This window comes from Pseudorca crassidens, chromosome 13, assembly GCF_039906515.1.
Source record: "Pseudorca crassidens isolate mPseCra1 chromosome 13, mPseCra1.hap1, whole genome shotgun sequence".
NCBI lineage: Eukaryota > Metazoa > Chordata > Mammalia > Artiodactyla > Delphinidae > Pseudorca > Pseudorca crassidens.
In genome coordinates, this window is record NC_090308.1 from 43,048,508 (window position 1) to 43,071,836 (window position 23,329).

At 35.2% G+C, this 23,329-nt stretch overlaps 1 protein-coding gene across 4 annotated transcripts; it reads left to right on the forward strand.

Moving 5' to 3' along the window:
* The first annotated feature begins 45 nt into the window (after positions 1–45).
* Positions 46–21,538, forward strand: ZUP1 (zinc finger containing ubiquitin peptidase 1). Of its 4 annotated transcripts, none has more exons than XM_067702285.1 (10): positions 46–433; positions 1,623–2,198; positions 5,112–5,222; positions 6,952–7,073; positions 8,664–8,832; positions 15,075–15,263; positions 15,551–15,716; positions 18,366–18,517; positions 19,601–19,821; positions 21,317–21,538. In XM_067702285.1, exons 2-10 carry the CDS (start codon positions 1,637–1,639, stop codon positions 21,362–21,364), a joined length of 1,740 nt encoding a protein of 579 aa, XP_067558386.1. In that variant the 5' UTR covers positions 46–433; positions 1,623–1,636; the 3' UTR covers positions 21,365–21,538. The 4 variants fall into 4 exon arrangements, with proteins under 4 accessions (XP_067558386.1, XP_067558388.1, XP_067558385.1 ...); XM_067702284.1 differs by having other exon boundaries at positions 47–377; XM_067702286.1 differs by lacking the exon at positions 46–433 and adding an exon at positions 544–917.
* Positions 21,539–23,329: the final 1,791 nt, after the last annotated feature.

Genomic DNA, 23,329 nt, shown 5'->3' on the forward strand with positions numbered 1-23,329 from the left:
AGACTACGACTCCCAGAATGCACTACAACCCAGATTGGCGTGAAGCGGTGCATGCTGGGAGTCCTTCCCTTCCGGGGAATAGAAAAAGAGCTTTTTTGAATTCGTTCCTGGAGGCTGAAGCTTTTCGGAGTCCCTGGTTCTCTTCTCGGTTCACCGTGAGTCTCTGGGTAGAAAGAGGGCCTGCCTCAGTCTTTTAGGCCGGGAAAGGTAATCGACGCCGCGCACGAACTCCTCTGCCCGCAAGCCAGACGGCGTCAGCCGCGGGATCCGAAGAGGAAGCCAAGCACAGGGCAGTGTGGCCGGCCTGTGGCCGGCTGTCCAGGCCAGTAGGAAGTGACCGTCCAGCCCAGGTTCCCTGGGCCCAACGCTTTGACCCAGTTAGTATCGGGGCTGGTTTCCTGTCCTGGCCCGGGATGCTGGCATGGACCCTTGGGTAGGCTCCGGCACCTCTCGCCGGCCTCCGTACTTCTCTCATCCCCTTGTTGTGATCTAAGTGTTAGGGAGTTGAAGCGCATCATTGTGCGTCCAGCTGTGTCCCAGCCCAGGGAACGTAGAAACTTCTCTGCGTGTGACGTTCTTCCCACTGGGGGTTTGGGAGAATTTTCATCTAAAATCAGAGACTATTTTCACTTACCTGAAGGGAAATGGAAAAAAGGACAAAGTTGGGAGTTCTTAGAAAGCTACATTTATTTAAATGATGGGAATAATTTTCTTATTTTTCATTTCCTGTTTGTTTTCTGAATAGTTTTTAGCTGAACGGTAGTCTGTAGTAGAAAGGTTGTGATGGTGATTGCTTTTTGAAAATTACTTTTAGCAAAATCACCTTTGTGTCAGTAGCCAGTACATTATTTGTCCGTAAAACCCAGAAATGACTGCTGATTTAGTACAACTCGTTTTGTAGACCGAACCTCAAAGAGGTGAGATGTCTCACCTAAAATTATGAAACCTGAGATTATAATCCAGTTCTCTTTGACTCTGGAATCAGTGCTGTTTTCTATGATGCTCACTCTGCTTTTATTTCTTTGGGTGGAGAGTACAGCCTCTGGAGAGTGACTGGGTTAGCATTTTGGCTAACCATTTTCTGGCGCTGGTGACATATCTGAGCCAGGGTTTCCTCCATATAGAATGATAATAATGATGCTTGAATTGGTTTGATACATGTAAAGCTCTTTAACTGTTAACTGCTATTATAAAGATTTATTTACCCAATTCATTGTTAATAACTTTAAAGTTTTTTATTTAGATATATCAGTTGGTAAGGTTTCTTCTCTTTGTTTTCTCTTACTTGACTTATTTTACCTGGGCAAGTTTATAAACGTTATTTTTTCTCTACCTCAGTCCAGATACACACTTTTTGGAATTTTTGAAAAATTATTTACTTTAATTTGCATTATTATTGCCTTTGTTTTATCGAAACCATAAACTTGAAATACAGTAGTGAAATTTTGGTTGTGATTTATAAATAAATTTGTGTATTTGAGGAACAGTAAGTACATTGAAAATTTCTTTATCTAAATAATCCAGTTATAAATAACAAATATAATTGCTTGAAATCATTTTATAAAATGTATTTTCTTCAACTTCTACTTTCTAACTTAAAATAATATTGTATTCTTTTCTAGTTACCTGCTGTACCATGCTATCTTGCAATATATGTGGTGAAACAGTAACCTCAGAACCAGACATGAAGACTCACCTCCTAATTGTTCACATGGAAAATGAAGTTACATGTCCATTTTGCAAGTTGTCAGGTGTGAATTATGATGAAATGTGTTTTCATATTGAAACTGCTCATTTTGAGCAAAACGAACTAGAAAAAAACTTTGAGAGGATTAATACAGTACAGTGTGGAACTTCCAATAGCAGGAAGGACAGCACCCTACAGTGTAGAATGGAAGTTAATTCAAGTATTCATTCAGCTTGTGCATCTAATCATCCGAAAATTTCAGCTCAAGGCCCGCCTAACAATGGTATTTTAAAACATAAAGGCTTTCATTCAGAGAACTTAACTGAATCTAGAAAATTCCTGAAAAGTAAGGAAAAACAGTCTGACCGAACCAAAATTAAAGGATCAATTTATGAAGCAATGTATAGTCCTCCTGAATGTCCATTCTGTGGAAAAATAGAAGATTGTAGTCAAGATATGGAAACTCACGTGAAAACAGAGCATGCCGATCTTTTAGACACTCCATTAGAAGGTAAAGTATTCGTTTTATATAATAAGTAAGTAGCAGTAGTCTCAGTTTAATATGTGGTGTCCCAAAAGTTGATTTGTAAATGAGATCACTACAAATGTGTTTTCAATTTGTTTATAACATTGTTCATTTGCCATTATTGCAATATGAAAATACAATAATGGAAAAGAGTTTTGATGCAAATAGTAAATGTTTCAGCTACATTGAAAATAGTTTTAGAAACTTTCTGAGGAGAAATACACTCAGAGTCCAGTTTGCAGAGGCCATTTTTTTTTTTTTTTTTTTTTTGTGGTACGCGAGCCCCTCACTGCTGTGGCCGCTCCCGTTGCATAGCACAGGCTCCGGACACGCAGGCTCAGCGGCCGTGGCTCACGGGCCTAGCCACTCCGCGGCATGTGGGATCTTCCCGGACCGGGGCACGAACCTGGGTCCCCTGCATCGGCAGGCAGACTCTCAACCACTGCGCCGCCAGGGAAGCCCTGCAGAGGCCATTCTTTTATTTACCACCAGCCCAGTGGCATCTGAACTGTCTGGAACTCAGATTTTGTTACCAAGTTCTAGTTTGATTCTGTTATGATCAGAGAACAAACTTTATGGTTTAAGTTCTTTTGAATTTCTTGAAACTTGTTTTATGGCCTAAGGTATGGTATATGGTCTATCTCAGCACATGTTCCATAGACACTTGGGGAAAAAATGTGTGTTCTGTGGTTGTTGGGTCGAGTGTTCTATATTTGTCAATTAGGGTATGTTGTTTGATCGTGTTCAGATCTTCCATGTCCTTGCTGATTTCCTGTCTAGCAGTTCTACCGGTTTTTGGAAGGGAGTTGAAGTCCCTAATTATAATTGTGTATTTGTCTGTTTTTCCTTTCAGCTCTATTAGGATTTGTTTCATGTATTTTGAGGCTCTTTTATTGGTGCATACACATTTAGAATCATGTATTTCTTTGATACCATTGAGTTTTTAAGAGTAATTTATATATTTTGGATGCAAGTCCTTTATCAGATAATGTTTTATGCAAATATTTTTTCCTGGTCTGAGGCTTGTCTTTTCATTCTCTTAACAGTGTCTTTCACAGCACAGAAGTTTTTACTTTTAATGAAGTTCAACTTACTTGATTTCTTCTTTCATGGGTTGTGCTTTTGGTGTTGTATCAAAACTCCTTGCCAGACCCAAGGTCACCTTTCCCACGTTATCTTCTAGAAGTTTTAGAGTTTTGAATTTTACATTTAAGTCTGATTCATTTGAGTTAATTTCTATAAAAGGTTAAGGAGAGTGCATAAATTCATTTTTTGAAATCTAATAAATGCTATTTTTTAGGGAAGTTTCAGGTTCACAGCAAAATTGAGTAGAAAGTACAGAGATTACCCGTATACCTCCTGTCCCCTTATCCTCACAACCTTCTCCATTATTCAACAACCCATACCAAGTGATAGTTTGTTAAAATCAGTGAATCTACATTGACACATCAATATCACTCAAAGTCCATAGTTTACATTAGGGTTCACTCTTGGTGTTATATATTCTACAGGGTTTTTTTTGGGTTTTTTTGTTTGTTTGTTTTGCGGTATGCTGGCCTCCCACCGCTGCGTCCCCTCCTGTCACGGAGCACAGGCTCCGGACACGCAGGCCCAGCGGCCATGGCTCACGGGCCCAGCCGCTCCGTGGCACGCGGGATCCTCCCAGACTGGGGTCGAACCCGCATCCCCCGCATTGGCAGGCAGACTCCCAACCACTGCGCCACCAGGGAAGCCCTATTCTACAGGTTTTGACGAATGTATAATTACATGAACCCACCATTTAGTATTTAGTATCATACAGAATAGTCACACTGCCCAAAAATTCCTCTGTGCTCCACCTATTCATCCTTCCCTCCCCCTGGCAACCACTGATCTTTTTACTATCCATATTTTTGCCTTTTCCAGAATGTCATATAATTGGAATCATACAGTATGTCGCTTTTTCAGATTGGTTTATTTCACTAAGTAATGTACATTTAAGATTCCTCCATGTCTTTTTATGGCTTGATAGCCCATTCTTTTTTTTTTTAAGCGTTGAATAATATTCCTTTGGATGTGCCACAGTTTATTTATCTGTTCACCTACTGAAGGACATCTTGGTTGCTTCCAGGTTTTGGCAATTATGAATAAAGCTGCTATAAATGTCCATGTACCGGTTTTTGTGTGGACAGAAATTTTCAATTCATTTGGGTAAATACAAGGGAATTCATGATTCTGGATCATATGGTGACAGTGTGTTTAGTTTTATAAGAAACTGCGCAACCCTTCCAAAGTGGTTGTACCATTTTGCATTCCCACCAGCAGTGAATGAGAGGTTCTCTTGCTCACATCCTTGCCAGCATTTTGTGTTGTCAGTGGTCCAGATTTTGGTCATTCTAATATATGTGTAGTGTTATCTTGTTTTAATTTGCAGTTCCCTAATAACATAATAACATTTTCGGTACCCAGTATCAGCCAGGTCTTGGTCTTGTAGAGGTACCATTTCTTCTGTCTTGGGCATGCTCCCAACTAGGGCATTTGATCCCAGTGTCCTGCTTTTTTGCTGAATGCTTGAATTCTGCATGTCACCACGCAGTTTGGAGGGTACTGAGAATCCAGCCCCCAAAGTCCATATCTGAACTGGTCTCTACTTACCATTTGATTTTCCTTTTTCCTTTTCTTTTCTTGTTTTGACTACGGAGCTAAATGTTTATTATTAATATTTTCCTTTATTGTAAGAGGTTTGTGCTTATGCTCAGGCTTTCATCTTGACCCTAGAAGTAGAAAAATTGCTTTAAATCCAACTACAAAGAGCTTTTACTTATTTAATAAAGTTAGTGGGTAGTAGAGTCTTTGACTTGGGGTGAAAAATTTTAAGGTTTTAAAAATCAAACCAACTAAATTATATCTCTAATACAGATTGTAATCAACCACTCTATGACTGCCCTATGTGTGGGCTCATCTGTACAAATTACCATATTCTCCAAGAACATGTTGACTTGCATTTGGAAGAAAGCAACTTTGGACAAGGTATGCCTATATGTTTAAAGATAAGAATGTCATGATTTAATTTCTACTTCCTAGGATACTATCTACTTTTTAGATTAGTGTTATAGAGGGAAAAAAAAACCCACACTGGTTAAAAATAAATCTGTCCCTTAAAAAATTCTAATACCGCTTCAACTTTTTAAAGAAGTTCTTTCACAGAAAAGTTATAAAGGATGAACTATTGTGACTAACAACTGAACTAGGGGTGTGAATCCAGGGTTTTGACCTAGAACATCAGTATTTAGAAGACAGTGAAATATTGTACAATTTAAAAAATCTTTTTGATTTATAAGTTGAGACCATTCTTTCAGCAGCTGGAAGTAGTTGAATTTAGCATCTTGTCAGTAAAAATTGTTTATGAACTAGGAAGCTGCCATATGGCACATATAATTTTAAAAAGAATATGAACTATGAGACTTAAAAGTTTTTCAAGTGCATTTTCAGATACTCTTCTAGTTTCTTTATTACCACCTACTAGTTTTATAAGAGATTCTAAAGTTTTCCTCTGTCCCCTATTTTTTTTAATAGTGGTATTGATTAAGTAATCATGAGGGTGCCTTAGAAGTGGAAAGATCCTATATGATTTTCACAATTCCATTGAAACAAAATGTAATGTAGACCTAAAGAGAAACCAATTGTGTTCTACTGGATTTCAGTTTCTTAGGGTACATAGATATCTCCTGTTAATGCAGGGGTTTTTAGTGTTCATTATCAATGATCCTAGCACCACTTAGTGATGTCCAGGGACAGCATTACCTGCTCACTCAGCCTAATACGAAGATGAGAATTACTGGAGTAAAGATGGAACAGTTCTCTACTGTGGTGGTTCTTTACTAATTACTATGGAAGAATAAATCTCTGAAGTTGAGAGTCTAATAGTTCTTACTTTGTTTATGATAAGCTTTGTATGGGTACATAAATTATTCTGTAAGCCTGTAGTGGGTAATGAGAGAAAAATATGGTCTGAGTGAATCACTGTTGATAGCTTCAGAAGTATGCTAAGCATCAGTTTTGAATTGCATATTTCTACCAGTGGAAGTAGGGACAAATTAGGAAGATGTACCAGAGGCTGAGAGATTTGAAAGGAAAGAAAGAATATTCAAATACATAATTAAACCATCAAATTGGGAGGTCAAGGAGATGCTGGCCAGAAGACACTCACTAATGGATCTGTGGGACACTGGGTAGAGAGGAAAAAGGGCAAGATGTTCCATAGTTGTACTATTTGCTTAGGGGTCAGACTGTAATTAAGTTACAATCTAATATCTGTACTTTGCAAACTTACATTTTTACCTTCTTTATTATTTCCTTCCTCCCCCTAGTATTTCTTTTAAAAACCAATATGCCTTATTTTTGTTAATGAGGGGCACTGCTCAAGGGTGCTACTTAATTTCTCTAAGTTCTGGTTTCCTTAGTAGATAATAATACCTAACTTCCTAAGGTTGTTATGAGGATCCAAATGAGATAATTAATAAGAAGTGCCTGTCACAGCCTAAACACTCAGCGAGTATTAGCGATTTAAGTGGAGGTTATACCCTTACAGAAGCAGTCCAAGTTCTGCTAGATTTGTTCTCAGTGTTTCTGTGACATCGTAGTCATGAATAAATGGCAAAATAATAGCATTTACTCCTTTTAAAAAATATGTATTAACATATAAGTGAGCCTTTATTTCAGTAGTTATTTTATTCTAAACATTAAAAATGTATAATAGGTATGGATAGAGTCCAGTGTTCTAGAGATCTGGAATTGGCTCAACAGCTTCAACAAGAAGAAGACAGAAAGAGGAGATCTGAAGAATCAAGACAAGAAATGGAAGAATTTCAGAACCTGCAGGTACAAAGATTAATAGCAATTATATTATTTTGGTTTGGTTAGAGTTCTTATTTTTCAAACATGCTATCAAGCCTTCAGCCTATTATTTTTGTCTTTATTATACAAAATTTTTTTTTACATATATTTTTTATAGTTCATAACAGCCACCATTTATAAGTACTCATTCTGGTCATGTACTAGGGTGAACACTTTGTATAAAGTATCTTAAAATCTTCACTGCTCCATGAAGTTATTTTAGACTTTTTTTTTTAACAGAAGATGAAGAAATGGAGACATAAAGTACTTAAGTAGCTTAACTTGCTCAGGGTTTGGCAGTATTAAATGGTAAAGCCTGGATATAAACCTATGTCAATGGGAAAAATTAGGAAATTGAGACTCAGAATTTTAAGTGTTTGTATAGGTACTTAAAACAGAAACTTAGAATTAATGTCTCCTGAGTCTTAAATTCTTTTAGTGATTGCAATTCAGGCATTTAGAAAGAACCATTTTTAATGGAAAATGCTTTTTGATGATGTTTGAGACTTCATTTTTTTTAGGTGAGCGGTGGTATCTGTTGAACTAAACTGGTAGCATCTATTATATTTTTAATGCATTAAAAATTTTAACATCTTTTTCTACTTTTTTCAGACCTAATTTGCTGTAGACTATGATGTCATCTGTGTTAATAATGCTCATATAGTTTTTGAGTGTTCTTTTTCTATGTGCTAATAGGGTAATGTATGAGTAAAAAGGGTTTATGATTGAATAGGTTTGAAAGTGTCCACTTAAACAGGTTTGTGTACTTGGGGTCTTCTCAAAGCCTTTAAAATACTAATATGCATTGTACATATCATAATCTTCCTGATCTTATTTGACCTCTTACTTTTTTTTCTCCAGTATCTTAGACATGGCTATTCTTCCTTTGGAATATCTAATTTAGGCTATTTTTCTCATTCATGATTCATTTATTTGCAAAATTATTTTCCCACCAGGATTCAGAGGAGAAAAGAAAGTTGGCTTTTCCTAAGTCGTCTTTGCCTTATATAATTTTGAAACATTTATCAATACAAAAACTTTTCGGTGTTTAAGGGAGTTTATTATGTAAGTTTGCAGGTTACTTGTTCAGATCTCAGAAATGTTTTCCATAGGGGCTGTTTTAACATATTATTGTCAGTGTGCAAAAACATAGTTCATTCACTACATAGAATGAATACCTGAATGAATTATGGATTAAGTAGGCCTTTGTAGGCTAGCCTAGGAACCAAATAACAAGTACTGACAGGTTGTCTTGAAAAAATCAGCAGTATGGTCAGAACTCATCTGCCTTTCACAGTACCATTAGTAGGAAGACAGGATTCTCTACTTTCCCTACTACAAGGAAAACAAGTCTCTTACCATGATGGTTGTTTGTAGAGAAAGGCTGCTATTAACTTAGGGATTTTTTTGTGTGTGATTTATTTTTCATAAAAATCTTTAAGTTGACTTGTATAAATGTCTATAAACCAGAATGTTTCAAAATATATTTCCAGATATAAAAAATAGTGGGAAGTTTCCATCCTCATTAATGTAAAGGAACATAAAAATTAAGTCATTTGTTTTTATGTTCAATAGAGACAATATGGTTTAAATAATTCTGGAGGGTACAAGCAACAGCAGCTACGAAATATGGAGATAGAAGTAAATAGGGGAAGAATGCATCCATCTGAATTTCATAGAAGAAAAGCTGATATGATGGAATCACTAGCTATTGGTATTGATGATGGAAAAACAAAAACTTCTGGTGAGTATTTAAACATCCAAATCATGGTTTTAATATTCCATACACACTGAAGTAATAATCAGAATTATTTGAATTTCGTGTAATTTTCATAACCCATAGTTTATATAGTTTTAGGTGAGACTGTGTGTTCAAGTAATTTTTTGTTTGTTGTTTTAAAACTCCTGAACTTTTATTTTTATAGTAAATAATTCACTTAAAAATAATTCACTTTTATATTGTGTCAATTTATTTGACATTTGGAAACAAACCTTTTAGAAAAGTTTTTAAGTGCTTACTATGTTCTAGACAATTGCTGTCTAGTAGAATGTGAGCCACATAAATAATTTTAAATTTCCAGTAGTCACATTAGAAAAAGTAAAAAGGACTAGGTGAAATTAATTTTAATATTTTTCCAGCGTGTCCATAATATGTCAACATGTAATAGGTATTAAAAACTGTTAATGGGATGTTTTACAATTCTTCAAAATCCAATGTGTATTTTACTTTGCAGGGCATCTCAGTTTGGACAAGCCACACTTCAGGTGTTCAAATAGCCACCTGTAAATAGTTTCTACCGTATTGTTCAGTACAGTTTTAGATACTAAGACCTTTATATATATTGTATCATGTAACTCTCAAAAGAAAAATCTTGTGTACTCTTCGATTTTTCTGGATGAGGTCATTGTGACTTAGGTTAAATTACTTTCCCAAGGTAAGGTTACATAGCTAGTTATTGGCCCAGCTGGTATTCACAATCAGATCTGTCTTGTTGCAAAGAATGCCATTTTTCCTGATGTTTTTAACATTTTTTTTTAACATGTCTGTTAGTATAGTTTAAAAAAAAACCAAATTATATGGAAACAGCTTTGTTCCCACCACCCAGTTTTTATGAAATTTAATGTTTTAAACCTGTAAACCCTTTCATATGTATTTTAAACCCCTTGCGTACCCCTCATTCATTCTGATTTCTGTCCTCCACAAAGGGAATCATTATCCTGAATTTGGTATTTATCAGTCTCATATATGTTTTAATAATTTTATCTTATATGTAGGTTTCCATAATAATACATAATCTTTTATATTTTAAACTACGTGTAAATTGGTATACAATATGTATGCTTTAATTGGATTTGCTTAAATATATTGATTCTTATAACTGTACTTCATTCATTTTGATTGCTGTATAGAATTTCCTTGTATACTTAGGTTGTTTCCAGTGTTTTATTCTTACAAATTGTGAACAGGTTTCCCCCTCAAGAGTTTCTCTAACATCCAGACTGGAAATACTAGATCAAAGGGTATTTGCATAATTAACTTTGTTAAGGGTATTATGGAGTTGTTTTCTAAAATGGTTGTAATCTACATTAGCATCAGTGTGTTCTGACTTATACTTTGTATCGTGACACTTTTTAATTTTTGCCATTTAATAGGGCATGAGAGGAGGATACATCTCTTAATTGTATTTCTCGGATTACTCCTGAGTTAGTTTCTTCTGTAAATAACCTAGTCCCTTCCTTTTCCCCTTCTCTGTTGGGTTGTTTGTCCTTTTCTTATTGATTTTTGGAAGTCCATTAAGTATTCAGGATACTAATTCTTCATTGATTATATGAGGAGCAAATATCTTCTTCAAATCTATAATTTGCCTTTAAATTTTGTACATGGTGTCTTCAATTAGACAGAATTTTAAATTTGAATATAATTGAATTTCTTAATCTTTCCCTTTATTTGTTTTCTAAGTGTCTTGTTTAAGAAACCCCCCCATCTTTGAGATCATAAACATATCCCTTTATATTGTCTTTAAATATTTATACCCTTAAAATGGATAACCAACAAGGACCTACTGTATAGCACAGGGAACTCTGCTCAATATTATGTAACAACCTAAATGGGAAAAGAATTTGAAAAAGAATAGATACATGTATATGTATAACTGAATCACTTTGCTGTACACCTGAAACTATCACAAAATTGTTAATCAGCTATACTCCAATATAAAATAAAAAGTTTTTAAAAAAGTATATATTTTTTTAAAAAGATAGTTCCTTCACATAGATCATGGTATTTTTTTATGCCAACTGGAAGTGATTTTAGCACATAAAAATCAACTCACTGTGATAAACCATAATATGGAAAAGAATATTATATGTATAACTGAGTCACTTTGCTGTACAGTAGAAATTAACACATTGTAAATCAACTGTACTTCAATCAAATAAACTAAAATTAAAAAAAATAGAACAAAACAAAAGAAAAATTTATGCCTGCTTTTCATATTCAGGAATTCCCTGGTGGTCCGGTGGTTAGGACTCCGCACTTCCACTGCAGGGGGCACAAGTTTGATCCCTGGTTGGGGAACTAAGGTCCCGCAAGCGGCACTGCCAAAAATATAAAATAAAATAAAGTAGCCGTTACTAAAAAAAAAAATTATACCTTGCTTTTCATATTTTGACTTTTAATCAACTTGGAATTTATTTGTGCATATGTCTGTGTGAGAGAGAGGGAAGGAGGGAAAAAGTTGAGTGAGCGAAAGAGAAGGTATGGATCTAATTTTTCCCCTTATTTGTAGTGATACTTATAATACTAAGTTGTTATTGCTTGTTTATCTCAGTACCACTTAGCAAATCTGTACTGTCTCCATGTATTTGTAACACATATGTCATATTTTCATATATCCATACGTCTGTTTCTGAAGGCTGTCTTTATACTTCAAGGGTCTCCCTGCAGAAAGTTTCCATACAGGATAGGACTTCCCAGCAGATGTGTAATATGATGCATTAGGGTATATAGGAAGAAAATATTAGAACTTCTACTTGTCTTTAATTTATGGTATCCTTTAATTTCTGTTTATACATATGTTTTAGAGTTACTGGAGAATATAGTAGTGTATGTATAATTTAAAATAAATATATCTGTAAAAGATTGAAGAACACTGACCTGTAATGTACTGTGTCCTTTTTATTTAGAAGTAATCGATTTAGTGCTAAAGATTTTTTTTTACTCCCTTCACTCATTTCTCCCATCCCCCCACATCCTGCCTCTGGCAAAGACCAGTCTGTTCCCTGTACCCATGAGCTTGTTTTTGTTGTGGTGGTGGTTGTTGTTTTGTTGTTGTGTTTTTAGATTCCACATGTAAGAGAGATAATGCAGTATCTGTCTTTCCCTGTCTGACTTACTTCACTTAGCATAATGCCCTTAAGGTCCCTCCACTGTTACAAATGGCAAGATTTCATTCTGTTCTGTGGCTAAGTAATATTCCATTGTATGTATGTATGTGTGTGTTATCTCTTCTCATTTTGTTTTTTGTTGTTGTTGTTACATTAATTTTTTTTTTACTGGGGTATAGTTGATTTACAATATTATATTAGTTTCAGGTATACAACATAGTGATTCAGTACTTTTTAGATTAAAGTTATTATAAAATATTGGCTATATTCCTTGTGCTGTATAATATATCCTTGTAGCTTATTTATTTTATACATAGTAGTTTGTACTTCTTAACCCCCTACCCCTATTTTGCCCCTTTTTCCTTCTCTCTCCACACTGGTTAACCACTGATTTGTTCTCTATATATGTGAGTCTGTTTCTGTTTTGTTACATTCCTTTGTTTTATTTTTTAGATCCCTCATATAAGTGATAACATACAGTATTTGTCTTTCTCTGACTTATTTTACTAAGCGTTATTACCCTTCAGGTCCATCCATGTTGTTGCAGATGGTGAAATTTCATTCTCTTTTCTGGCTGAGTAGCATTCCTTTGCGTGTATGTATGTGTACCACAATTTCTTTATCCATTCATCCTTCAGTGGACACCTAGGGTCTATATCTTGTTTATTATAAACCGTTATGCAGTGAACATAGGGGTGCATATATCTTTTCAAGTTAGTATTTTTGTTTTCTTCTGAAACAGATTGGCTTGCTGTGTCATATGGTAGTGAAATTTCTGGATCATATGGTAGTTCTAGTTTTATTTATTTGAGGAACCTCCATACTGTTTTCAATAGTGGCTGCAACAGCTTTCAAAAGTATGCAAATATATACAGTCCTGTTGGACTGCTAGTATAAGGCCTGCTGACCAGGTGATATGGCAGTGTCCCCTGGGTGACAATCGCAAAAATCAGGGTTGCACACAAGTGTATGGGCTCTTTTCTGGAAGTTACTGGTAAGCTGGAGTAAGAGGGAGAATGCCAAGGTGGCATCCACAGCCTTCGTTCCTTGAGAGCAGCTCCTTAGTCCACTAGATATATGCCAATCCTGAAGCTTGCCTCCCAGGCTGAATCTCTAAGACAAAGAAAGAGGCTGCCTTCAGAGAAAGACTTGGGGATATGCCTCAGTTTTTTGTCTGTGCAGTGCCCTGGAGATGGCGGCCTTCTAAGAATTGTCTTCCCGATTGCCATAGTCCTGTGAGACCCAGGAATGCAAGCCCTCCTGGCCACCAGAATCAGGCTGTCAGGGTGGCAGCTGTGAAAGCTGGGGTACCAGGCGTAAAAACCAGGACACCAGCCGTGTGTAAGGCTCCCCTCCAGGAGACACTGGCTCTCTGAAAACTTCCCTAACCTTGGGAAGGAAAAAGAAATCCAGATCCAGGAAATCCGGACTTCCAAATAAAATTTGTATTTTTTGTTAGTTATGCAGATGTTTATTGAAGCTGCTCTCATTTGAAGAGTCTCATTATTTTAACATTCTATATTCTATATAGAATAGAATAGAATTTAACAGAAGGTACATTCATCTTGGAAAATATCTAAAGACATTTAGGTGCGAAGAAATAAAGAACTTTAATTATGAGGAAATTTTCCTTTAAAAGCAAGTGCTATGATGTGGTTACTAGGACAGTATTACATACACAATGAGGCATCATTGAGTTAGTAGTAACTATGCCAAAGTATATTAGAATGTACATTACTTTTTTTCCCTATTTTTCTATTATTCCACCTCACTCTTAAATGTCTCTCAAATCTTGATCTCTTTATCAAAGTCTGTGATACTAAATCTCACATTAATTTCTCTGAATTCCTAGAGTACCCATTCCATGCTACAACATTTAGTACTCAGTTATATAGCATTTTAATTGTTCTTTTTCTTGACGGTGAGTCTAATCTTTTTAAGTTCCCTGGAAATGGTTATAATGGTCTATATTTCTGTCCTTCATAGTGTAGGCACAGCTACAACTCTTGGTTCCTTTAATTGTTTTGATTTATTGACTCTGCCTTCTTAAAGACAAAAACCCATTTTCCTATAGGATAATCTTCATTCAAGTAAAGTATTTAGTGATTGCCTTTTTGGTGCCATGTTCTATGTGAGAAAGTATGGGCTATCCAAATAAGATTTTCCTGCCAATAAGCTTCCCAGAGTCTGTAAAGTATACACAAAGAACTGTAGAATTCTGCCATGAAATATGACCAGTACCTAGGAGACACAAGTAAAATGTAGTGATTGTTCAGAAAAAGAGGACCTTTTTGTTTGGGGTTATGGAATCAGGAAAAGTGTTTACAAAGACTGTAACATTTGCTTCTGAAGGGATCAGTAGGATTTTGAAATACAGGGAGAGTTACTAGAAGGAGGAAAGGGATAGAATCAGATGTACCCTGTCCTAACACCTTGTTATTCATGCTATAGCACTTATTATAATCTGGGTCCAGGAGGTTTTAAGGAATATTGTCATAATACTTTGTATCCTCAATGCTTAGCATAGTGCTAAGTATTTTAAAAGTGCTTAGTAAATATTGTGATTGAATGAAAACTCCATGGTCAAAATCATGTTCAGTTAGGCCACAGCCAAAATTGTGGCAAGAAGAGTGGTTTGAAATAAAGATAAGTTAGAGGATAGCCTGCTGTGGGCTTCATATACCATGGATTAAAACTATTCCATGGGTAATAGGAAGCTATTGAAGTTTTTAAATTGAGAGCAAATTGACTAGGACTGAGCTTCAGAAAGAATGATGTCCAGCAGAATGTATAATAAAATGGGGGGTCAAGAACATTCATTCAGCAGTGTACTTTTATGTGCTGGCCCTGCAGATGCAGAAGTGAAGGAAGCAAACAGTTTCAATTCAGCATAATAAGTAATATGCTAGTATTAGGAAACTCCCATAGTAGTAAATAAGCAGGACAATAACCAAGATTATATCAGTAAAAAGATAAAGAAGATGGAATCAACAGGATTTAGATGTGGCCCTTGAGAAAGAGGTTGATATTAGAAATATATGAGACAGCCATAGAAAGATGATATCCCTCTAAACTTTCTAAATCTCTTTTTCACTTTAGGAATTATGGAAGCACTTTATAGGTATTATCAGAATGCTGCCACAGATGTGAGGCGTGTGTGGCTTTCTACAGTAGTGGATCACTTTCAGTCATCTTTTGGTGACAAAGGTTGGGGTTGTGGTTACAGAAATTTCCAAATGCTGCTTTCATCATTATTGCAAAATGATGCTTATGATGATTGCTTGAAAGGTATGTGAAATACGATACCCTGAACTTATCATCTGATAAAGTACATTTGATGTGGAATGAATTAATATATAGTAGGCACAATTAATAGCTTTAATAAAGATGTATTTTAGTGGATATTTACATTAAAAACCTGAATTCTGGTTGAAGGAAGAGAAAATGATATGGTAGAAGATGTCAGAAATAATGGCATAAAAACTGTAGGTTCCTGTAGAATGTATGGTGTACTGCTAAATGATATTATTCAGTACTTTACTGTCATATTACATATTTGCTTTGTATAATTTTAGGTATGTCGGTTCCTTGCATTCCAAAAATTCAGTCTATGATTGAAGATGCATGGAAGGAAGGTTTTGATCCCCAGGGTGCCTCTCAACTTAATAACAGGTTACAGGGAACAAAGGCCTGGATTGGAGCATGTGAAGTATATACACTTCTGACCTCCCTAAGGATAAAGTATGTACCTAAAAAACCAAGTTAATGTTATTGTCATATCTGGGAAATTTTTGTTATTGTGGTTTTTTTTTTATCAAAGGGATAGTTAAAAAATAAAATTTAAGTAGCATTAAAATGAAAGACTTACAATGAAAACCAGCAACTCATTCCCCATTTCATGCTCTTATCTATTCTCAAGTCCTGTCTCTCAGAGGCAGCTGTCACTTCCATTGTTTTTTTTGTTTGTTTGTTTGTTTGTTTTTTTGCGGTACGCGGGCCTCTCACTGTTGTGGCCTCTCCCGTTGCGGAGCACAGGCTTGGGACGAGCAGGCTCAGCGGCCATGGCTCACAGGCCCAGCCGCTCTGCGGCATGTGGGATCTTCCCAGACCGGGGTGCGAACCCGTGTCCTCTGCACCAGCAGGCGGACTCTCAACCACTGCGCCACCAGGGAAGCCCACTTACATTGTTTTTAAATAATATGCTTTCATGGCCTTTCTTGGTTTGTCACTTTTAGACATTGTCTATTGCATTCTCCTTATATCTCCCATCTGTTTCCCCTCAATTTTTGTAATATGGTTAAATCTCAGTTTTTATTAAGTTAAAGTCAGGGTTTACATCATGACTGTGTAAATATTATTCATTGCTGATTTTATATCTTTCCTGAAAAGCTTTTTAAAATTTTCTTTGAGTTAAGAATTGCCTTTCCTTTTCCGTTTTACAGTTTGGCTGCATCATGGTCAAATTTTTCCAAAAACTCCATTTATCATGAAATCTGAGGTGCTCCTTATTCCTGGACACCTTTTTCTTGAAGCTGTCTTTCCTCTGCTCTAGTCTGCATTATTTGCCTTCTAGATCCCTTCCACAGCTCTAATCATGTTGCATTTCTTCACTGTTTTCTTGAATTGGGTCCTGGATTTTTCCTGGATTCCATGTGTCTCTCTTTTTTGGATTACTCTCTTTTGCTTGAACACTTCCTTTATTAGCCTTCTAAGAAATGGTACCTAGTCTTATTACGTAAGTGATAGTTTGTGTGGCTGTATTATTCTTAACCCAAAATCATTTTCAAATCAGATCAAGTTGTTACTCTGTTGACTTCTAGCAATCAGTATTACTAAAGAGAAGGTAAGCTGCCATCTGATTTTTGTTCCTTTGTGTATAACCTATTTATTTTCTCTGGAAGTTTTTTTGCATCTTTTCTTAGCCCCGATACTATGAAAATTCACCATTGGATGTGGGGCTTTGATTCATTGTGTTGGGCATTTGTTTTTCCTTTTGAATCTGGAATTGTAGGCTATAAGATCTCAGTATAGTGGTTAAGGGCTTAGACTTTTTGAAGTAAGATTGCCTACAATTGATTCTAGCTTTCTGCCTACTAGCTCTACGACTTAACTTGTCCTAGTCCCACCATTGATAAAAGAACATGTAAATAGTTACTGCTTCATAGAGTTGTAGTGATAATTAAATGAGATAATAATGTCCTTAGGACTATGACTGACATGTAGTAAGAGCTTAGAGGTTAAATGTTGTTTGATAATTATGATCCCTCCATTTTCTTTATTTTTCTTTCTGGAACTCCTGTTAGTTGGCCACTGAACTTCTTTGACTTTCTTTGATTTTGTTTTACTATCTAAATTTACTCAACGTTATCTCCCAGCTACTCTATTGAAATTTTTATTTTAACAATCATGTTTTTAATTTTAAGGGGTAATTTCATACCATCGTATTCTTTTATGGTTGTAAAATTTTTTTCCAACATTTTCTTTTTTTCTATTCCTTGCATTTTTCTGTATCCTCCATGTTAAATTGCTTTCATGTCTATTTATTTTAGTCTTTTCCATTTGGAAGGCTTTCTTGTAACTTTTAAAAATCCTTAGCTGTCTGTTCCTAAAGTGAAGAATGAGGCACTAAAAAGCTGACTGGCGGACCTCGGCTTTCAAGAGACATCGGAGATAGATGCTTATGATCATCTTTAATGGAAAGTTTGCCTTAAGCTTCATGACTCTATATTAATTGCTTTTACTTATATTCGACCTTTTTTAAAATAGTTGTTGAGAAGTGTAAATAGTGCTCCTGTTTAAAATAGTTTGGTTTATTCATGGTTGACTTCCTCTTGAGGAAACAGTACCACCATGGTCTGTTGCCAAATAGGAGATAGATAGATAGATGTATAGATGGGGGTACATACAGGTTTTTTATGATCTTTACAGGTATTCTTTTCTTGTCTATTATTGAAATTTGAGAGAACTGACAGGAAAAATATTTAGGATATTTTTGATAGCTTCAAATGGCTGTTGAGGAATTATAATTAGAGGTCGGCTTCTAATTGATCATCGGGTTTAGAGACTTTGGAGTAAAAGTCCCTATGTCTCAGGTTATAGGTAGACTTTTAAAAATCAAGTATGACCCTCATTTACTACTAATGGAAGTTTTATATGTCAGAAAATTTTTGTAACTTTTATATCTGTCATCAACCTTAAAAGTTATTTAAATAATTTCCTCATAAAATAAGTTTTCCGATAAATAATAAAATTTTTATTTCTTCTTAAGAAAATGATGATGAAATAAAATTAATTCTAAATTAAGAATTTTTTGTATTTTATAACTCCATTGATGAAAAAATTTTTTTTAATATTTTTCTAAATAATCCATTTTGTCAATTTTTTTTATAGGTGTCGTATTATTGACTTTCACAAGTCAACTGGCCCTTTGGGTACACACCCTCGCTTATTTGAATGGATATTGAGCTACTATTCTTCAGAGAGAGAAGGGAGTCCGAAAGTACTGTTTACATCTAAACCTCCTATCTATCTTCAACATCAAGGTTAGTATAACTTACAGATACTAAGTATAACTTATAAGACAATTTATTTTTATGAGACAGGCAATTGGCTTTTGCTTTAGGATACGTTAAGATTCTGATAATTAATGGGAGGAGAGGAGTATTGTGACATTACTCTTATTTTTAGAGCTGTATTGTCATCATGACACATTCTAGTAATGGATGATGTCCTTGGTATTTTCAGGGCCACCTGGTTCACTCTCCCTTTATTGTTCATCCTTTACATTTTCCAAGGCTTTACCTCACTTCAGTGAGGCCTTCCCTGACCATCTTTTTAAAAAATTCATCTTGTTATTCTACCCCCCTCCAACAATGGCATTTCCTATCCCTCTTCCCTGCTTTATTTTTCTTTATCTAACATGATATATATAAACTTTACCTATTTACCTTGTTTGTGGAGAATTCCTTCCTATTAGAATATAAGCTCCATGAAGGCAGAAGTGTTTGTTTTGTTTGCTTTTGTATCACTAACTGCATGGAATAGTGCCTGGCATATGGATATTTCATAAAATTTGTCAAATGGATGATTTGGATTGACAGGAGGAAGGAGAAGTAAATATTAGGAATTTCATTGTTCAGGATACAAGCTAGAAAGTTTAAGCCCTTCCCATTGAAGTTCTGGTATGTATAAATTGACTCTTGTTTACCTTTTGGAACCATGAGACTTTTTGTTCTTCAGTAGGTAAATTTCAAATCCATTCATCTGAGATAATTTGAATAAGAAGGACTATGGGATTAGGAAAGAAAAACTAAAATATACGGCATAGTGAAAGTAGAATTTTTTGCCATGAAGCCTTTAGAAAACTAAAATTGAACAAAGAAAACTGAAAGTGTCTTAGAACTGAAAGAACTCAGATAACCTATATGTCAGAGGGACTGACTGTATTTATATTCTAAATACACATGTGCACACACACTATATATAGAAAGTGTATATAGTGTGTCTATATGTGTGTGTGTATATATAGTAACATATCTGTATATAGCTACATATAAGTAGATATCACACACGCGCACACACACACATATATATATATATATAGCTCTTACTTGATTTTTTGATAGGTCATAGTCAAACAGTTGTTGGAATTGAAGAGAGAAAAAACCGAACATTATGTTTACTAGTATTTGATCCTGGATGTCCTTCTCGAGAAATGCAGAAACTCTTAAAACAAGACATGGAAGCTAGCAGTGTCAAGCAACTTCGGAAATTTGTGGGGAATTTAAAACATAAGCAGTACCAGATAGTGGCAGTAGAGGGTGTTCTTTCTTCAGAGGAGAAAATTGTAAGTATCTAAATATTTATTATGTGAAGCTTGGACAGGTTGGACTTCAGAGTATAAAATTTTTAGCTAACTCCTAACACCTCATTCTGTAACATTAGGTTGGCAAAGATATTTTGTATGTCATTTAATTTCTGGAATGAACATCTTTAAATTTCAAATGGTACCTAATTTTGTCAAATATTTTACTTAGAGCTTCACAAAAATATTTAATTTTATAATACATAATTTAGTTTTTAATGTCAGGGGAGTAATGAAAAATGGCAACATATATGGTAAGAAAAAGCTAACTTAATCCAAGGAGTTCTAACTCATATTGGTCTCATAATTACTGTTTATTAAATGTGATTCTAGTGATTCCTGAGGCTCTGTGTTAGGCACTTGGATATGTTGGATGAACTATTGGAGATACATATATCACACTATTGAGAGAGTGAAGTACTCTAATAGGACACATACACTTACTTATTGGATATATACAATTCCAGAAATTAACTTCAATACAGTTACCTCTTTATCCCTTGCATTTAAGTGATGAGTAGTACATTATAGAAGAATTCCTAGGAATTGGAAACCCTCCACTTGTATAAACTGAAGCTATGTGGTAGCATATCAAGTCTAGAAAATACACAGTTCTCAAATCTTAAAGAAAAAAAAAATGTCCCTATTAGAGTACTTCACATTTGTTTCCCTCTAAAGAGAGAAGAGATAGAGCAGTAGAAAGGAGCGTTTATGAAGAATAATAGGATCATGAGGGAAAGGACTAAAATTGTTTGAAATGAGAGATAGAGCTAGAGTAATCTTTTCAGCATCACAACTTGGGATATACAGGCAAGGACTGTTTAAGACGTTCTTCAGTTTAATTACGATACATTAGAGGTTTCTTTGCAATGACTTAAATACCAAAATTGCATTCATTTTTTTCACCCTATCATTAATTTGGCTGAATAAAGTTAGAGGTTCATTTTAACTGTTACAAAATACCAAGATGCTTGTTCACCAATATACCGATAACTTTTGACATCATAGGTGGGGTTAAGATGTTATGGAAAAGCCCGAGTGAACTTTTTGGCCTACCCAATATCATGGAGGCTAGCTGCACATTTTATTTAGCTGTTAGCTTTCTGGTCTTGGAAAGTGAGACCTTGGTGGTGGTTCTCTGCTTGTAGCCCCATCTCTATCTCTCCTTCTCTCTGTTTTTACCTCTCTCTGACTTTGAGCCAGGATTTTTAATTTTGATTCATTATTCCATAAAAAAGGTGTTATTTTCTTTTTAATCCTTTGTGTTTTGTCTTTATCTGGAATTTTCTTTAATTTTTTAATGGCTTGGCTTTCAAAATGTTTTTCCTAATTTCCTAAATTTGAAGTTGTAATATTCCTTAAGGAATTTTCATTATCTTGGAAAAAATTCCAGATTTTTTGTATTATAAAATTAATACATACTTTAATTAATTGACTTCTCCCTTACTACTAATATTTTTTAAAATTTCTTTTCAAGGCCAGGAGACAAGCTTCTCAAGTCTTTACAGCCGAGAAGATCCCTTGAAGAAGTAAGCATTTCAGTGATTGTGAAATTTTACTTTATTTTCCAAATTCAGATATTAAACTTTTAATACAACATATGAATTCTCTAAATACTCCATTTAATTTCTAAAATTCTAAATTATACCTTTAGTACTCCATTGTTTAGTAGTTATTCCAATAAAATATCTTGTTTGCATTGTGGGTTTTATATTTCTTATCCATGTTTCAGAAACTGGTTTTGTATTATAGTCATATGACTATTTATTGGGTTCTTACTTGCGTTAGGTATTCGCAGTATTTTGTGTGTATTAATTAATCTCCAAAATAGTTCTGTGAGACAGGTACTGTTATTAGCTTGTGAGGAAGCTGAAACTCTGAGAGATTAGTAATTTGCACAAGAAAGTGGTCATCATCCAGAGTGTGAACCCAGACTGCTCACCTCCAGGCTCTTACCATTATAGCATTCTGCTTTCTTCTGTATTATATATGTAATGAAATTCCCTCCTCACTACTTAGAAATAACCTTAATATTTAATAGGCATAGCTCTAAAAAGAGGGATTTGCTTTTGTTAAATATTTACACTCGTACTTATACAACGGTGATGTAGAGTGTTGTGTTTAATGTGTCCTGCAGGAAAGAAACTTTCAGATTCTGTTGGATTTGCCATGTAAGGTTGCAAGCTAGAATCCTACTCTGGCCAATTTAAGCAGAAGAGAATTCATTCAAATTATCAGAAGCTCACAGAATCCATAGGTAACTAGGGAACTCTGCTAGAACAAAGGCAACAGTAGGGGCCGGAATATGGCATAATTTACAGCAGGGTCAATCAGGTTAGGAGCAGAGGTAGAATGTCTGCTCAAATTTCAGATTCCAGAGAGGGCACATCTGATCAGCATGTGACTGTATGCCATGGGACAGAGGCAATTTCTCAAAAGGAAATCCGGGCAGATGAAGAAATGGATATTAAATAACAAAAAAGAAAAGCAATAAGTGTCTACTGCCCCATGAAAAAATGAACAAGAACTTATTTGAATGAAGTTCTATAAATATTATTTATGGCATCAAATACAGAAAGTTGCACTCCAAGAATGAATAATATGTATAGCTGATTCACTTTGTTATACAGCAGAAACTAACACACCATTGTAAAGCAATTATACTCCAATAAAGATGTTTAAAAAAAAATAGTGTGTATTAACAGCAAGAACTGACAAAACCATAACCTTCATAGTCTTAAAAAATAATATTGCCAGCTGGAAAATTCTGGAAGCTATCATTTCTAATATTCTGTCATCCAGGCTGGTAAACAGGTTTCTACTCTATATTCCCATGCAGTTACGCTCCTTCATGCCATCATTATCTCTTACCTAGACAATGTAATAACCTCCTAAATGGGCTCCCTGTCTTGATCCTCTGTCAGTCCATCTTCCACACGGAAGGCAAACCGTTCTAAAATACACATGCGATTTTGTGACTTCCAGTTGAGTCCTCTTCATTGCTCATTGTTAAAATCCAAACATCCCACACAATCTGGGCCCTGCATACCTCTCCAGTTTCATCTCTCCCCACTCTCAAAGTTTCACTCCTTTCAGCCTAAAGACCTTTGCCAAAATACAGCTGGTGCTGCCTAGGGCCTTTACCCCCTTAGTTCTCCTCTTAGAAGGGCTTCTGCTTAGAAATGCTTCCTGAACTGCTCAAGTTTGGATTAAATGCACCTTCTAAGTGTTTGATAAGCAACGTTTCTCAAAGTATAGATTGCTGAGCTGCAAACCGCCAGTCTGTGACAAGATAATTATAGAAGTTACAATTGCTGACATACTTTTATTCTATTTTACACAGATAATAGCCATGGATTAGCAGTTGTTTTTTTTTAATTGGTTCTTCACCACAGAGTTTGACAGACACTGTCCTATGGTGTAATATTTGTATCACAATACCTGCTATTCGAATTATCTACCTTTATATGTTTCCCTCCTTGAATGTAAG